The 14,205-nt window shown below is 36.0% G+C and overlaps 2 protein-coding genes across 5 annotated transcripts; both read left to right on the top strand.

Moving 5' to 3' along the window:
- The first annotated feature begins 589 nt into the window (after nucleotides 1-589).
- Nucleotides 590-4,226, top strand: LOC116025425 (uncharacterized RING finger protein C4G3.12c-like). Of its 2 annotated transcripts, none has more exons than XM_031266649.1 (6): nucleotides 590-736; nucleotides 1,615-2,805; nucleotides 2,892-2,930; nucleotides 3,029-3,127; nucleotides 3,252-3,416; nucleotides 3,768-4,226. In XM_031266649.1, the coding sequence occupies exons 2-6, from the start codon at nucleotides 1,651-1,653 to the stop codon at nucleotides 3,915-3,917; spliced, it is 1,608 nt and encodes a 535-aa protein (XP_031122509.1). In that variant the 5' UTR covers nucleotides 590-736; nucleotides 1,615-1,650; the 3' UTR covers nucleotides 3,918-4,226. The 2 variants fall into 2 exon arrangements, with proteins under 2 accessions (XP_031122509.1, XP_031122508.1); XM_031266648.1 differs by having other exon boundaries at nucleotides 2,880-2,930.
- A 1,810-nt stretch (nucleotides 4,227-6,036) lies between these two features.
- On the top strand, nucleotides 6,037-13,895 carry LOC116025943 (protein KAKU4). Of its 3 annotated transcripts, none has more exons than XM_031267339.1 (11): nucleotides 6,039-6,550; nucleotides 7,136-7,179; nucleotides 8,754-8,848; nucleotides 9,399-9,499; nucleotides 9,594-9,724; nucleotides 10,882-11,058; nucleotides 12,180-12,414; nucleotides 12,502-12,566; nucleotides 12,754-12,844; nucleotides 13,325-13,421; nucleotides 13,484-13,895. In XM_031267339.1, exons 1-11 carry the CDS (start codon nucleotides 6,271-6,273, stop codon nucleotides 13,617-13,619), a joined length of 1,452 nt encoding a protein of 483 aa, XP_031123199.1. In that variant the 5' UTR covers nucleotides 6,039-6,270; the 3' UTR covers nucleotides 13,620-13,895. The 3 variants fall into 3 exon arrangements, with proteins under 3 accessions (XP_031123200.1, XP_031123199.1, XP_031123198.1); XM_031267338.1 differs by having other exon boundaries at nucleotides 6,041-6,550; nucleotides 9,588-9,724; XM_031267340.1 differs by lacking the exon at nucleotides 13,484-13,895 and having other exon boundaries at nucleotides 6,037-6,550; nucleotides 9,588-9,724; nucleotides 13,306-13,421.
- Nucleotides 13,896-14,205: the final 310 nt, after the last annotated feature.

Genomic DNA, 14,205 nt, shown 5'->3' with positions numbered 1-14,205 from the left:
AATATTTGTGTATAGAATCTTTTCTTTGAGATGGAATCTATCCAAACAAATAAGCTTTGGTTCCTCCCTTTGACTGTTTACAAATGGCGATTCCTTCAAATTACAAACTATATAAAAGACTTTAAAAACTACAACATTAATTTAAAAAAAAAAAAAACTACAACATTAACAAAGACGAAAATACTATAATATTATAGACACTTTCGTTCTTTACTCTCAATTTTTACTCCAACACTTAAAATTTTGATATAGACACTTTTACAAAGGTCCACATAAAAAAAATAACCTATCAGCACTTGACGCATCTGAGAGTAAATCTATTCGTGTTTATCACATTATAGAGTAAATTTGATGAAGTAAAATTTGAGACATGATAGAACTCTTAACAAAAAACAGTCACCAACCCTCCATGGCCAATGATTGGACAGTATTAACTATGGGGTATTTATGGAAAATACTAAAAATCTCAGCCACCCCATGAACACGATAAAAGAGGTGTCAAATGATTGACTTCCCGAATTTAACGAAATCGGACGGCTGAGGAATCTCTCTCTCTTCTTTATCTATTTATATTTATTTTTTTCCCTTCCTTGTTTTTTTTTTGCCCCTTCTTTGTGGTGGTTTCGTATACGTCTCTTGTCTCCCGTCCCCTATTTAATACGGAGTATTATTCTGCCAAACCTTTTTCTCTATCTTCTATTGCTGACAAAGAAGACGGAACACTTGAGAGAATCAGGTGGATGATAGAATCCGAGTGATTGTTTATTTTGAATTTTGATTGATCGCTTGATTGTTTATTGTTTTCATTCATGGTATTTCGATCATAGCCCGTACTTGAATTTCTGTCTTGTTTCTGTGTTTTCTTTGTTCTTGGAAGTTGGAATTCTTGATTGGGTTGACTTATGTTCTGTGTCCGATGATTGTTTTGTGCTTTTCAAACCTCTTTTGACACTTTTGCTTTTATGTGAATATTTTTTCTTTTTTTTTTCCTGGAAACCTTTTACTGGTAATAGGTTGAATCTGAAAGAGAGAACAAAAGTTGATTTCTATTTAGGTAGATACCATATCAATAGGCTATTAATACATTGAATTTTGTTGTTTTTTGGGGGGGAATTAATTTAAATTTCTTATCCAAAACTGGGCAAAATTGATAATTTTTAAAAAATTGCTTTTGGTGGTGGTGGTGGTGGGTGATTGAAACTGATTGTTGTCCAGAAAAGTTTCCAGTGTTCTTTACATATGATTGTTTTTGTTAATAGAAAGATATTAAAATTGCTATGCTCTTGTTGTGACAGTATTGTTTCAGGAAGATATGTCTAAATTGAATATCCAGAGGGATGGTGATTTGTTAAGTGTGCCAATTGGACTTTCCCTGTTTGTTCAAGATTGTTATAATATCTTGTTTGGTTCTGCTTTTCCATTTCGGTTTGGTGATGAAGTCGAAATTTTAATGCCCGAGCTCTTATTCACAAGTTTATGAACACAGATAGTTATATATTTCTTATCGAAATATTGTTGTCAGTGGTTTTATTATTATTTTTGAGTTGCATTGTCTTTTGCTCTTCATGGTTATACTAGTTCAGATATTAATGGAATGAGTTTTTAATTTGGCAGAATCGAGGAGTGGGTATTGGGTAGTGGATAGTATATATGGATGAACATTCGGGTAAAAGAGCTGCTAGTGGGCTTCTTGTTGCGAGAAGAGGTTTGAGAGATAAGCCTAATGATAGGGATGAAAATATTCAGTTTTGCCCTCGAATTGGATGTAGTGGCAGGCTTAACAATTCAAGGAGTGGATGCACAGCGAAACCCTATTCATCGAGGCAAAATTTGAGCTCGAACTCTTCTAATGGCAAGGAAGTAGTTGGTAGTTCTTCGAGAACTGTTACAAGGAAATTGCACAAGGACTATCATAGAAAGCCGGCCTCTCAGACCAAAACTGATCAATTGGAAACCAGAACTTTTCGGGATGAGTCAGTGGATCATGGGCAAATGGAATCGTCAAGTACAAGTGAGACTGGGTTTTTGTCAGAACCGAGAGATTCTGAGCCTAGGAAAAGTAGGGTTTGGGAAGCGGGTTGCTCCAGTGGGTTGTCGTCTGTAACAACTCAGCAGCAAAAGTATTGTAATAAATCTAAGCGTGCCAATCAGAACAATTTGAGTAGTAACATTCCCCCCCAGACAAGGAGTAGCCGTAATGGGGTGGAAAATGGCTATAAAAATCCCAAATGCAATTCGGTATCGAATGCCCTTCCACATTCATCACAACCAAGGTTTATGAAAAAGAGAAGCTCCGAAGGTGAAAGTAGTTCGTCATCTATAGGGAATAGAACGAGTAGGGCATTCTCAAAAGGAGGACGTGCTCCACTTAACAATCATCCTTTCTCAAAAGAAGACCATTCATCTCTTAACAATCGTGGGATTTTAATCTCTGAATCAAGATGTGGTAGAAGTTGGGGGCCTAGTGAGGATAACCCTGCTGTTTCGGTTCGAGTACAGAGATCTAATATGAACTCCAGATTGAGAACTCATGATCAAGATACTGGAAACACTTCAACACATACGCAACCATCTGGCTTAATCTCACAACTGCCTCGGCCTCAAACACCAAACGATCATATACTTAGTTCAACATATCAATTTTCGACAGACTCTTCTTCAAGTGAATCTAGTCCTTACAATGTTCCCGGCAATGATGGCAATAATATAAGCAGTATATTGCCCTTTCCTTCTGCAGAATTTGGCATCAGTCAGTCAAATAACCGTGATGCCTTGTGGAGATATAACATGGATGAAATTGCTGGGGTATTTTCCTTTTTTCTATCTAGAATACTTTGTTTTGATTAGTATACCTGGTGGGTTACTCTTTAACTCTGCAGGTATTATTACAGCTTGAGAGAATTGAACACGATGACGAGCTACGATATGAGGTAGTGAACTTTTGGGTGTTTATAGGAGTGGGTTAGGTACTTAGGTTGGTTACTTTCTCAGGATTTTCTGATTAATTGTGCCTATTCTCTGTCCACAGCAACTGCTAGCACTCGAAACCAATGTGTTCCTCAATGGCATGAATTTCTACGACCAACATAGAGACATGAGATTGGACATTGATAACATGTCATATGAGGTTTGATATACTTTTGTAGTTTGTTGTCTTCAATCTCTTGTATGTTGAAAAAAATTTATGATCATCATTGAGTATAGTTACTTACATCAGTGTGATCATTTCTGTATTTATTATAACTTTATAGGAATTACTAGCTCTCGGGGAGAGGATGGGCACGGTAAGCACAGCTCTTTCTGACGAAGCAATGTCAAAGTGCCTTAGGAGAAGCATCTATCGGGTTACCTCTTCGGAAGTAGGTGTTGCTGGATTGAAAGGGGATGAAGATGACAACAAATGCAGTATTTGCCAGGTCCAACATCCATTATAAATATGCTATCCTGTTATATAAATAATTGCGATTCAGTATTCCAAATAGCTCAACAAAAATGGCATTTTACTTAAGAAACGCATTTTTAAATCTCCTAAATGGTTTGCCAGGTTTCTTGGATCCATTCGTGATTTTTGTATTCTCATTAGAATGTATTTATTGCACACTTCATTTCTTGTCTGCAACTTTCCTTATTTGTTCCCGAGGCGGGTGAACTCCTTAACATTTAAGTCATTCCACGTTGATCATAGTTATACAAAGAAATGTCAAAATATCCCGCCTTTGCTATGCTCAGCGTGCATTGTACTCGATGTTTGCACTCGATGTTTGCAGGAGGAGTATGTGCTCGGGGACGAGATGGGGATGTTGGGATGCGAACATGGATATCATTTGGCGTGCGTTCATAAGTGGTTAAGGATGAAGAATTGGTGCCCTATCTGCAAGGCTTCTGCTGTTCCATCTCGGCCCTCTTCGCCCTTGTAGTTCTTTTCAAGCAATCCGCAGTGCCTACCGCGATTCTGAGGGAATGAATTTGGTTTCCTCTTGTACAGATCCTTCGGTTTTTTCTCAAAAAACATCCTTTTACATGTTTTTTATTTGAATAAGATGAAGAGTAGTCTTAGCAGTGTTGATATTAACCATTGAAGCCCAGGCTGAAAGTTGCTTTGTGGTATGAAGTTTTAAGTTTCAGTTGGTTTTAATGTGGCATTTCAATGTACAGACAGAACAATGGTTTGGTACTTATGTTTCTTTGGACTCTGTAGTTTAAGGCTGCTCTTTTTTTTCTTTTTTTTTTTAATATATATTTTTTAGATGTACTTTTGGCAATGCACAAAGTACTATTTTACCAAGCATACAACATTATTACCCACATTATGAAGTTCCTCAGAATTATGATATTCACTTAAATATATAAATCTTTGAGAGGCAAATGTTTGTGCTGATTGAATGGTAACATACTGTTATTCTTATTCTTCTTTAAGTTGATCTTCTTTAGGCAAATGCTATATATGTTTACAGTATCGTGAAAACGTGTGAATTAATTTTATTCGTTCATTATTATGATTTTTTTAAATGCGGGTAAATCTCATATATGGTGTCACTGAGTAGATTTCGTATCATTGGATAAACCTTGTATTGAGTGTTAACGAACTTTGTTCTTACATATTATACGATGTTTATTTCACATACCAAGGGACATATTTATTGTGGTTGGAAAGCATTTGGTCTAAAGTGTCGAGTTTTATCCAGTTTCAATCCTTTTCAGCATTATATTATTTGTTAATTTGTTAATTTGTTAATTGCTTGGCATTTCTCAAAGTGACAAGGGCATTACATACATTTTACAATATACAATCGCCACTTGTAATTTTAGTCTTTCTTCATAAAACTAATATTAAATAAAAACGTGTGGCCATGGATCTTCGCTGGCCTGATTGAGAATGTTCGTGACCAAATCTTCGCTGGCCTAGCTAATAAAATGTGTTTCTTTTGAACATGTTTTTCATTTGAAAATTTGTTTTTTCCATTTTGTCAAATTTAACAAAGAACTTGGAAAATAGTTTCTTTTTCTTTTCTAGTTTATTTTAAAACAATTTTAAAATATAAACACATACAAAACTTTATTTATAAATATAATTATAATCGATATTATTATTATTATTACCTATAAACTTCCATTTTACTTATCTATCTACTCGTATGATCTACCCAACTATATATTTATATACACCTACCACCACATATGATAACCTCTAAACTTATTAGGATACGCGTGGGGTGATGAGGTCAGCTCGGACCTGGCCCTTAAATAACAAAAGTATCGACTCGAGAAATCATTGCGACCATGTGAGGTCGGTTCCTGAAGCTCGATTATGAGGTGTAACTATTAAATTCCCTGTGAGTATTCCTTGACCTTCACCCAAATCGAGTTAGACCCAAATAGGTTGGATGTGCTCGGGAAGTGATCCTTTCGGCCCTAGGCGCAGATACCAAGCACACAAAGGTGTATACGAGCTGAGAGTATTCCTTGTCAGATACAAACCTTGTATGTTAGCTCAAATTCTCGTGCATAAAATAGTATCCAGAACTTAATTAATGATTCACAAATGTTATCTTGTCTTGATTTACGAGAGAGAGTGCAACCGTTATTTAAAGGTGCATTGAGTGAAGCTCATCTTGTAACCAAAGGTTTTTTTTTTTGTTTTGTTTTGTTTTGTTTTTTTTGAGTGTTATGACTCTGTTACAATGTTGTATCTGTTCATCTTGTAACCTTAGTTGGTAATTGGAATGATCACAAACAGGTAAATCATACTAAGTAACCCATAATTCCATAATTGACTAACTCAAACTGAAAAGACCAATAGACAGTTCACTCAAAGAATTGATTTTTTTGATACATTAGGTTCCAACTTATACTAAATTAATTCTAAGCCCAACATTTCTGCCTAAGAACCATCGAATGAGATAAATAGTCATTCCGTTAGTTTTTAAGTTCATTTTTCCAATTGATCAATATTTTTCAATAATCTCTAAATTTGTAATAAGATTCGAACCTTTACACACTATTGGAACAACACTTTAAAATGATGCGATCGAATTTGGAACTCTATTGGCGATTGTCCAATGCCAAATAATTTACCGTTGACGCTGCGTGACAACGGCGCGCAGTCGCTCATGACTCATCACGCAAAAACATTCTGCGTTTTTGAAGTGTAGCCGTCGGATTTCTAGTTAAGCCACGCGTCCACATACTCACTGTATATCCGACGCGCCGTCCCCAATGGAGCCCCGCCCTGAAGCCTGAAAACCCTCTCTTTCTCTACTGGACGCTCATATGGCGACGAATTTTTACGCCGGAGCTCGATCCGGCGGGAAAATAGTCAATAAAAGGCGTAGGAAAATCACAACCCCCTACGACCGCCCCCCGCCGCCGCCGCTGCCTCCTCCTCCCCCTCCCGAAACCCCCAATTGGCTCACCGGACTCGTCTTTCCCGCCACCCGTACTATTGTCTCCGGCGCCGCCAAGCTGCTGTCCTCCGTCTTCAACTCCGACTCTTCTTCTTGTTCTTCATCCTCGTCGTCTTCTGGACCTCCAGACGGCGATTGCATATACGGTACATCTTATAATTAAATATTATGAGGATACTTGAATTGAATTTTTTAAAGCTTGGAAATATGGTAGAATAAATGCAGTCACTATACGTCTATATATTATAGCGGCTTTATAATATTTTGAGCGCAAGTTGAATTTCTTCAAAATGAGAAGGGGCATTACGTTTATGTTTAAATTGGCTCCTCCAGTATTAAAAATATGTGATGAATTTGGGCTCTTTTTGTATCACTTTGCTTAAATTACTTGTTTCATTGTAAGTATTTTTGGCATAGCTTATGTTGGAGCTTATCTATCAACAAAAAAAGACATTGTAGGCTAGACAAGAGGCAAAAACCTCTTTTTTCAAGCAGGCCCAAAGTTGAGAGATTTAAAAATAGTCTCTTTTTGCATAAAGGTGCTACTTGCTGGGTGTAAGATGTGATGTGATTTTAATGTGATGCTCTCTTACATCAGTGTTATTTCCCCGCCTTTTTGAGTATTTGCATAATTGAGTTGCACTTATTACATGTACATGCACCTAGTGGACAATGCAATCTATTCTGCTTTCTGGGTGATAACTAATTGACACTCTTGAATTTGCTTGCAGAAGATGACAATGATCATGATACACACTCCGAATCATTAAAAGAGGTAAATTCAGACAACTTAATGTATCCAAGTTGGGAAGAATTATTGGTTTAGACTCTACCAAATTATTTATTAACAATTCATAGGTGTTGGTTCAAAATGCCTTATTTTCTCATAAACAATATGTTAGTCCCAAAAGCTCCTGCCTTGGTCCCAAGTAGTTAGAAAGACACTGCACATGGGATTAAAGGGGATTGCTCCTCCACTGCCCCTCACCCCAACAGCATCCCATGAACTAGTCAAGCCCATAATATACTACATTGTTTGTCTATAATAAATATTGCAAAATACACTTCTCTTCTACCTATCTTAGTGCTTAGTGTCTTTTGAACATGCCGATGTAGTGAAAACTTGAACCAAATTTCTGGATGCCCAAAGTTTTGGTTGGGTTGATTTTGACCTGACCAGATGACTAACCCAAGCCGTAATTGAGACGCAATTATGATATTATCTAAAGAATAAGATTAAGAGACCTTAGAAATTAGAATTGGTGAAAAGCGTGAGAATAATGTCTCATGAGGGCATGATGCTATGCATTTATAGTGCACTCTTATTACTCTCGTATACTTCCATATTAGAAGGATTCCAAACCAATAAATTTACCTAATCTATGCTATATAATATATTATAATTTTTGTAGATTTAGCATATTGATCTGAAATTTTTTATGGCTTGATTGGCTTCTACTGATCTATTGAAGCATTTCTCATGAAAAAGTAAAGGGAAAATGGCCATTTTTGTTCCTAAGTTATGCGGAAGTAACTCAGTTTTCAAATTATAGGCATTACCACTTTAGTTCTTGAGTTTTTAGCAAAGAGGCTAAAATAGTCCTTCCGTTAAATAATCTGTTAGTAATTCATTCTCACTGATTATTTAGGACTAATAAAGTAATTTCATAACTTGTTCTCCAATATCCTTTATAATGGAGGTTTGCAAAGCGCAAGAGTTCATTTACAAGATCTTGCCTGGAAAGGGGAAGCCGGTAATGGACTCATTGGATAGTTTGAGAGAATGGTGCAAGGAGAAGAGACAAATTTTGACTCAACTTCAGGCCTTAATGTGACACTGTTGTCCTCCGCAGAGGAAGTTTCTGTTTGAGAGGGAGGGGGTTAGTGGCACTGTGTTGACCGACAGGGAGGGAGCTTTGTGGGATGATCCGGGGATAGCTCAAGAACAAGTTCCCCCACCCCCAAGTCCCAACCCCCTGCACAAGGATTCATTTACATGATTGTGCTGGAAAAGGGGAAGCTGACGATGGGCTCATTGGATAGTTTTAGAGAATTGGTGGAAGGAGGAAGTTTGAGAAGAATGCTTCGGCTACCATAGCTAAATTCCTGCCCAATTTAGTAGAAGAGACAAAATTTGACCCAACTTCAAGCATTATGTGCTTATCTGCACCACTATCACTCAAAACAGTGTATCTTGAAAAACTGATGTTTGTGATTTTGTTTGTAACAATTTTTTTTCTTTCTATTTTTGGTTTTGCATGTTTCTGAAAAATTATTATTATTATTATTGTTTTCGTTGTTGTTATTGTTATTATTGTATTTCATTTTTAAAGAATGTTTGGACTTCAGGTAAAATATGCTGGTAGAAATGCTGAACAGGATGGAGGAATGAGTAAGAGCAAACATTTAATTGAGCAGCTAATTATGCGGGAAACTTTTACGAGGTAATATGCAGAGCATTATTATTGCAAAACTTGTCTTTTAATGCTTCATGGCTGATATGGCCTGTTCAAGAATACTTGTCAAAAAATCGCTTGTATCAAGTTCTGCCTTTGATTGGTTTAGTCAAAATGCATGTTATCTTATATTATGTTTGTTTGGAACTAACGGGAGTTCTTTATTAATAGTACTGATAGCATTGTTATTATTTATTTATTTAGTTGATTAGTAAAGATCTCAATAAATGGCACCAAGGAGGTCCCGATGAAATTACAGTTAAACTATACAGCATGGAGCACAAGATTAAACAAAAATGTATACAAACACAAGAGAGAGCCACATTTATATTCTTCCTCATTATTGGTTGTGTTTTCGAGTTGTTTTACCCTAGTTTTGAATCTTTAATTTATTCAAATGTTTGCTTATTGAACTCTGCTGTTGAAATATTCTTCTTGAATTAGTATTGTGGTAATTTTCCACCACCATTTCAAATTGATGGAATGGACCTTCCATATCTCTTCCTGATGTACTTCTTCCTGTTATCATATTTACCAGGATAGAGTGTGATAGGTTAATCAATTTAATCAACTCAAGGGTTGTGGATCCACCTACTCTTGATTATGGCCTTGGGGATGCAATAGCTGTTGGAACCACTGGTAATGATGCCACTTTCTGCTACTGTATTTGTCTCACTTCATTCTGTGAATGCCATCTGTAATGCTTATCAAATATGCTATGCTGTAGTCACAGGTACCTTGGATCCTTGCAGTCGATATGTTATGGAAGCAAGGGAATGGTTAGAAGACAAGAAAGATGATTTGCGCTCAATTGCATGCTTTGCTGAGGGGAATTGTGGTTCAAGCTCCTTCCTAACTGAAAATGTAAGCATTTACCTTGTTTTCTCTCTCCTCTCTCTTTTATATGAAGTGGTTTGTAAGTGCTACTCTTTTATGTTATGACTGGCTGCAATATCTGCATACTGAAATTATGGCTCTTAGTTCTCAAATTATGTGCTTTTTTGTCTCTTCTGAAGTAAAATCTTGTCTCTCTTGATTTTAATTGCACATCATAATAATCCTTAACATTATCAATGTTTCTCCCTCTTTAAATTTTATAGGATAATTATATTCCAAGTCATTTATATTCTTTTAGCAAAAATGTAATTGTGTGTTTTTTTTTTACCTTTACAATATGGCCATGTCCTGGCTTAAGTTAATCAAATCCCCTTATTTTAAAGAAATATATTTAAAATTTTTATTAAAGATAAGAGGCAGTGATTTCACACAGTGATAAGCTATGAAATTAATTAGACAGAGAGTAGAATAAAGTACAGAAGAAAATGCAATACATCCAAATATGTAAATGAAGTGTTCTAGAATATACTTGCTTGCGTGTTTATGGCTTTATGCATTTTTTGTTTTCCTCAAAAACCTTAGTTAATCTTGGAGTCTAACATGGTAATTGATATGGGCTTCTGACCCCGCCCCCCTCCCCCCTCCTCTTGCCTCCACTTTTTCTTTTCGTCTTAGCTTCGTTTTTAATCATTTGGCTTCATTCTTCAGTGGAGCTTTTTTCTGATGGTTCAATTCCTAATTTTATTCTATGAAATGTGCTTATAAGCAATTGGGGTGAAGTCCAAGCACTGGACTCATGCAAAATGGACTTAGCACCAAACCTCAAAGCCATACAAAAAATGAGTACATTTTGGTTTACAGCACTTCCAGAAATGGTTATTCTGCCAGTTCAATTGGCATTGTATAATGTTAAATATCAAATTGAAGGAGGCCTTTCTTTTAATACTGGATCACTTTACCAAAGTCTATACCTTATGTTTGCATTCCCAAAAATAGCTCAATTAATTCTCTTCAATGCTTAGCGTAAATTTGCTTATCTCTTCTGCAGCTTAGCACTCGGAAATTTCCAGTATACTTTACTTCTGGAAGCACTTAAGTTAATACAAGCTGTAGAATGTAACAGTTTTATTATGATGGTTGTATTTGGAAGGTCCCTTTCATATGTGTTTTACACTTCAATTCAGGTGGAAAAGGTAGATGGCTCTCCTATATATTTGGCAAAATCATATATGAAAGCTCGTCCTCCTTGGGCATCTCCTACAGAACATCTTGACATAAGAACGCCATCATCAAAGAAGTCAAAGCTTTTTGAGGAAGGAACTCCTTTTCATGCTGGTGATGAATTTGTGCCCTCATCAAGGGTATGCAAATAGATTCTTTTAAGTTTTATTGGTTGATTATCGTCACATTTTAAAAAACCATTTGAATTTGGAGGCTCTATGTTTCAAACATTGATTAGGGAAGTATCCATTGCATACTATTTGCACTACAACGTTTGAGGATTTTGGCTACTTATTGATAATGTATGAAAAAACTACCATAATTATTAACAGTTTCTAACAATTGTAAAAAAAGTGATTGGTAGAGCTTAGAGTCAACACCATACTTTCATATTGAGGGCCAAACAGTAAGTTGGTTTTGATTTGAGATTGAAAAGAAATTAGGATAAGATCAGGGTGTACAAGAAGTCAATAGTTAAATGTATACGGCATGAAAAAGCAATCTTGATAGGAGGCATTTAACATCAGTAACTGTTCATATTGTAGAACGTGAATGGAAAGAATAGGGGTAAACTTGAAGATAGAGAATGAATAAATAACTCAGGATATGAAAAACTACCTTAATTGAACATTTTCAACAATTGAAAAGCTTAGCTTCAACACCACACTTTCATATGAGGGCCAGATAAGCTGGTTTTGATCTGAGATTGAAAAGATCTAAACATGTTATGAAAGCATGCTTAATATTCATGGGTATTTTAAAAAATTCGGTGCTAAATGTCCTTTGAAATTTGATGGTAAATTAAAATTTCCAGTCACCTCAAATAGGAAAGATGGCCAATAAAAAGGGACAGAGGTTGTAGCCAAAACATGAATTTTCTAGTGAAATACTTTGTTTTACCATTTCCAGTGTGAAACTCTGCACATCAGAAGTAATATGTAACAGCATCACTGTGAGACCAATCAACTGTTTGGGTGCATGAATGTGTGTTTGTGTGTTAAAGGTTGTAAGGCATAGAAGGAAGCAACAATCAGAAGACTGGATAGAAAAATGAGTATAACTTCTAGAAAGGATTATTTATAGAGGAGTGTTCTGACTTAGCGTTTAAAATTCTTTATATTAGCTGTTATCACCCCCCAATAGTTACCTAAGAAAATAGTTCTTTACTGGGTACTCTGCCAACTGACTGACCACTTAATTTTTGCATTGTGATCCTGTCCTTTTGCTTAATTTCATCTCATGCTATGCAACTGAATCTCAGAAAAGGAGTTCTCTTTCATCTGGACCATGGAATATATCTGAGGAAATACGTAGAGTGCGTTCAAAAGCAACAGATGACATTCTACGCTCCCTCCCATCCAAAAAAATTGATCTGCCATTATTGACTGAACGGAAAATGAAGCAGAATGCTGTAATTGATTCACGTGATTCTGGTTCTTTGGCTCATTTATCCATAAGCTCAAGACCTGCACTGGGCACTGGTATTGGCCAATCTGGTTAGTCTTCACCTGTTAGGCTCTGTTTGTTATCATGTTTGTCTGAGCATAATTTTAAACAAGCTCATCGTGCATCTTTGGCTTTAGAGACCAGACAAGATGCTGGAAAGTCTGTAACAGTGACATCGAATTCACGTGCATTAATTCCACAGGTAATTTGTTAACAAAAAGATCTCAAATTCTTTTCTTATTTCTTTCATATATGAGCAAATATTGAGCTGGTTATGATATGCTATTACATAGCACATAGGCATTTAAACAGGATATTAGGATTTGGACCAATTATATTTCTGTAAGATGTAACACGAGTTATTTTGATTTGTCATTCTATTGTCAAAGGATAATGACCAAATTGAAGTTGTTGGTGAATGGCCTGCTACTGAGCCTCATCAGCCCAATGGTCCCGTTCTTGCCTCGGAAAATCTTGATGGTAATTTTTTAATTTAAACTTCCTTCTATTTTTGTTGACCAAATTATAGAGGCCAAAAAGTGGTACTTTACATGCTTGAATCAGCACATGAAGCATTTGGGTTAATTTTCCCAAAAATGTGGACTGTTTATCTTTAGTGAATGTAGCCATGTAGGAGTTCAAAAATCATATGAGAGTTAGTCAGAAGGACCATTTTAACCTTGACGTTCAGATTGCACTACACATATATAGTAAAATGCCATATTTGAGTGTCATTCCGTGTGAGCGAGGAATGTATTTTGTAAACCTTCGGGCTTGACCCTCCTCTTGATCCAAAAATAAAAAATAAAATGCCACACTGTATATCAAGATGGAAGATTCTTGTAATCCACCAAATTTTTTTTAAGATGATTACACCTTGCTTTAACATATTTTGTTGTCATTTTATTCTCATAAACATAAGATTTTACTTCCATCTGAAGCTCTCTAAATGGTGTATAGACCCTCAATCGAATAATACAACTGGTTCTGGTTTCAAAGATATCAGCGGGTCAGAAATGGCACACATGGCGAATGGCGTACCATCCTCGGAAGCTAGGTAAAAAACTTTACTATAGTATCTTCAGTTATTTTTATTCTATCTAACGCAACCTCGTGCAGAGATGGCGGTGGAGAACCTCGGCCTATGGAAATTGACGCGTGCTCAGGTCACGAAAGGTCGAGCGATGGTGTTCATATGCAGGTTAAGTGTGAGTTTCTGACTGAGGCCTCTATTGAATTAGATGAGTCATTCTAATAGTTGTAGCATGCCTTAGTAAAATTCCATTGCGAGAGCAACCCCATTTTATTAGTGAGATTAGACTAGAATATGCTGCATACATTAGTGTAAGATCATCTTTGTTCTTAATGTGTTTTTCCACAACTTATATTTATAACCTTATTGAGTTATTGTTTCAACTTTGTTCTGTTGAAGTTGGTGAATTAGTTGATAATTAGGGCTGCTAGAACTTTTGTGCTCATCCAACTTGTTATTATTGGGTATTACAATATATAATTCCATTATTTGGTTGCAGTGACTTGGTCACCATTTTTGTAATTTCTTTTGCACTCCTTTCCCCACAAATGGCAAAAAGAAAAATACAAGATTAGAAGTTTCACTTAAATTTTACTTTCAGCAGCGGCAATGTGGAGGTTTATCCTGTCATGAACATAGGGAGTTTGAATTTGGGTTGAACTTGTGTGTAAATGTACAATTTGATATTGAATTTCAAAATTAGATTGACTATATTTATTTCTTCATCCTTTTAAGAAAAAAATATTGAAAAAAAAGGTCAAATAGGCCACTGAACTTTTACACATTATGCAATTGAAGCATTGAACAA

The sequence above is a fragment of the Ipomoea triloba genome, chromosome 7 (assembly GCF_003576645.1).
Source record: "Ipomoea triloba cultivar NCNSP0323 chromosome 7, ASM357664v1".
Taxonomy (NCBI): Eukaryota; Viridiplantae; Streptophyta; class Magnoliopsida; order Solanales; family Convolvulaceae; genus Ipomoea; species Ipomoea triloba.
Note: the sequence above shows the minus strand (reverse complement) of the source record. Positions and strands in the feature narration are given on the sequence as shown.

Excerpts from the sequence above, each read along its gene's own strand:
- LOC116025425 (XM_031266648.1), top strand. The coding sequence starts at position 1,651 with ATGGATGAACATTCGGGTAAAAGAGCTGCTAGTGGGCTTCTTGTTGCG. Across the intron at positions 2,931-3,028 it reads ATGACGAGCTACGATATGAG|CAACTGCTAGCACTCGAAAC; the intron begins GTAGTGAACTTT and ends CTCTGTCCACAG. Across the intron at positions 3,417-3,767 it reads ACAAATGCAGTATTTGCCAG|GAGGAGTATGTGCTCGGGGA; the intron begins GTCCAACATCCA and ends CGATGTTTGCAG.
- LOC116025943 (XM_031267338.1), top strand. The coding sequence starts at position 6,271 with ATGGCGACGAATTTTTACGCCGGAGCTCGATCCGGCGGGAAAATAGTC. Across the intron at positions 7,180-8,753 it reads ACTCCGAATCATTAAAAGAG|GTAAAATATGCTGGTAGAAA; the intron begins GTAAATTCAGAC and ends TTTGGACTTCAG. Across the intron at positions 9,725-10,881 it reads GCTCCTTCCTAACTGAAAAT|GTGGAAAAGGTAGATGGCTC; the intron begins GTAAGCATTTAC and ends ACTTCAATTCAG.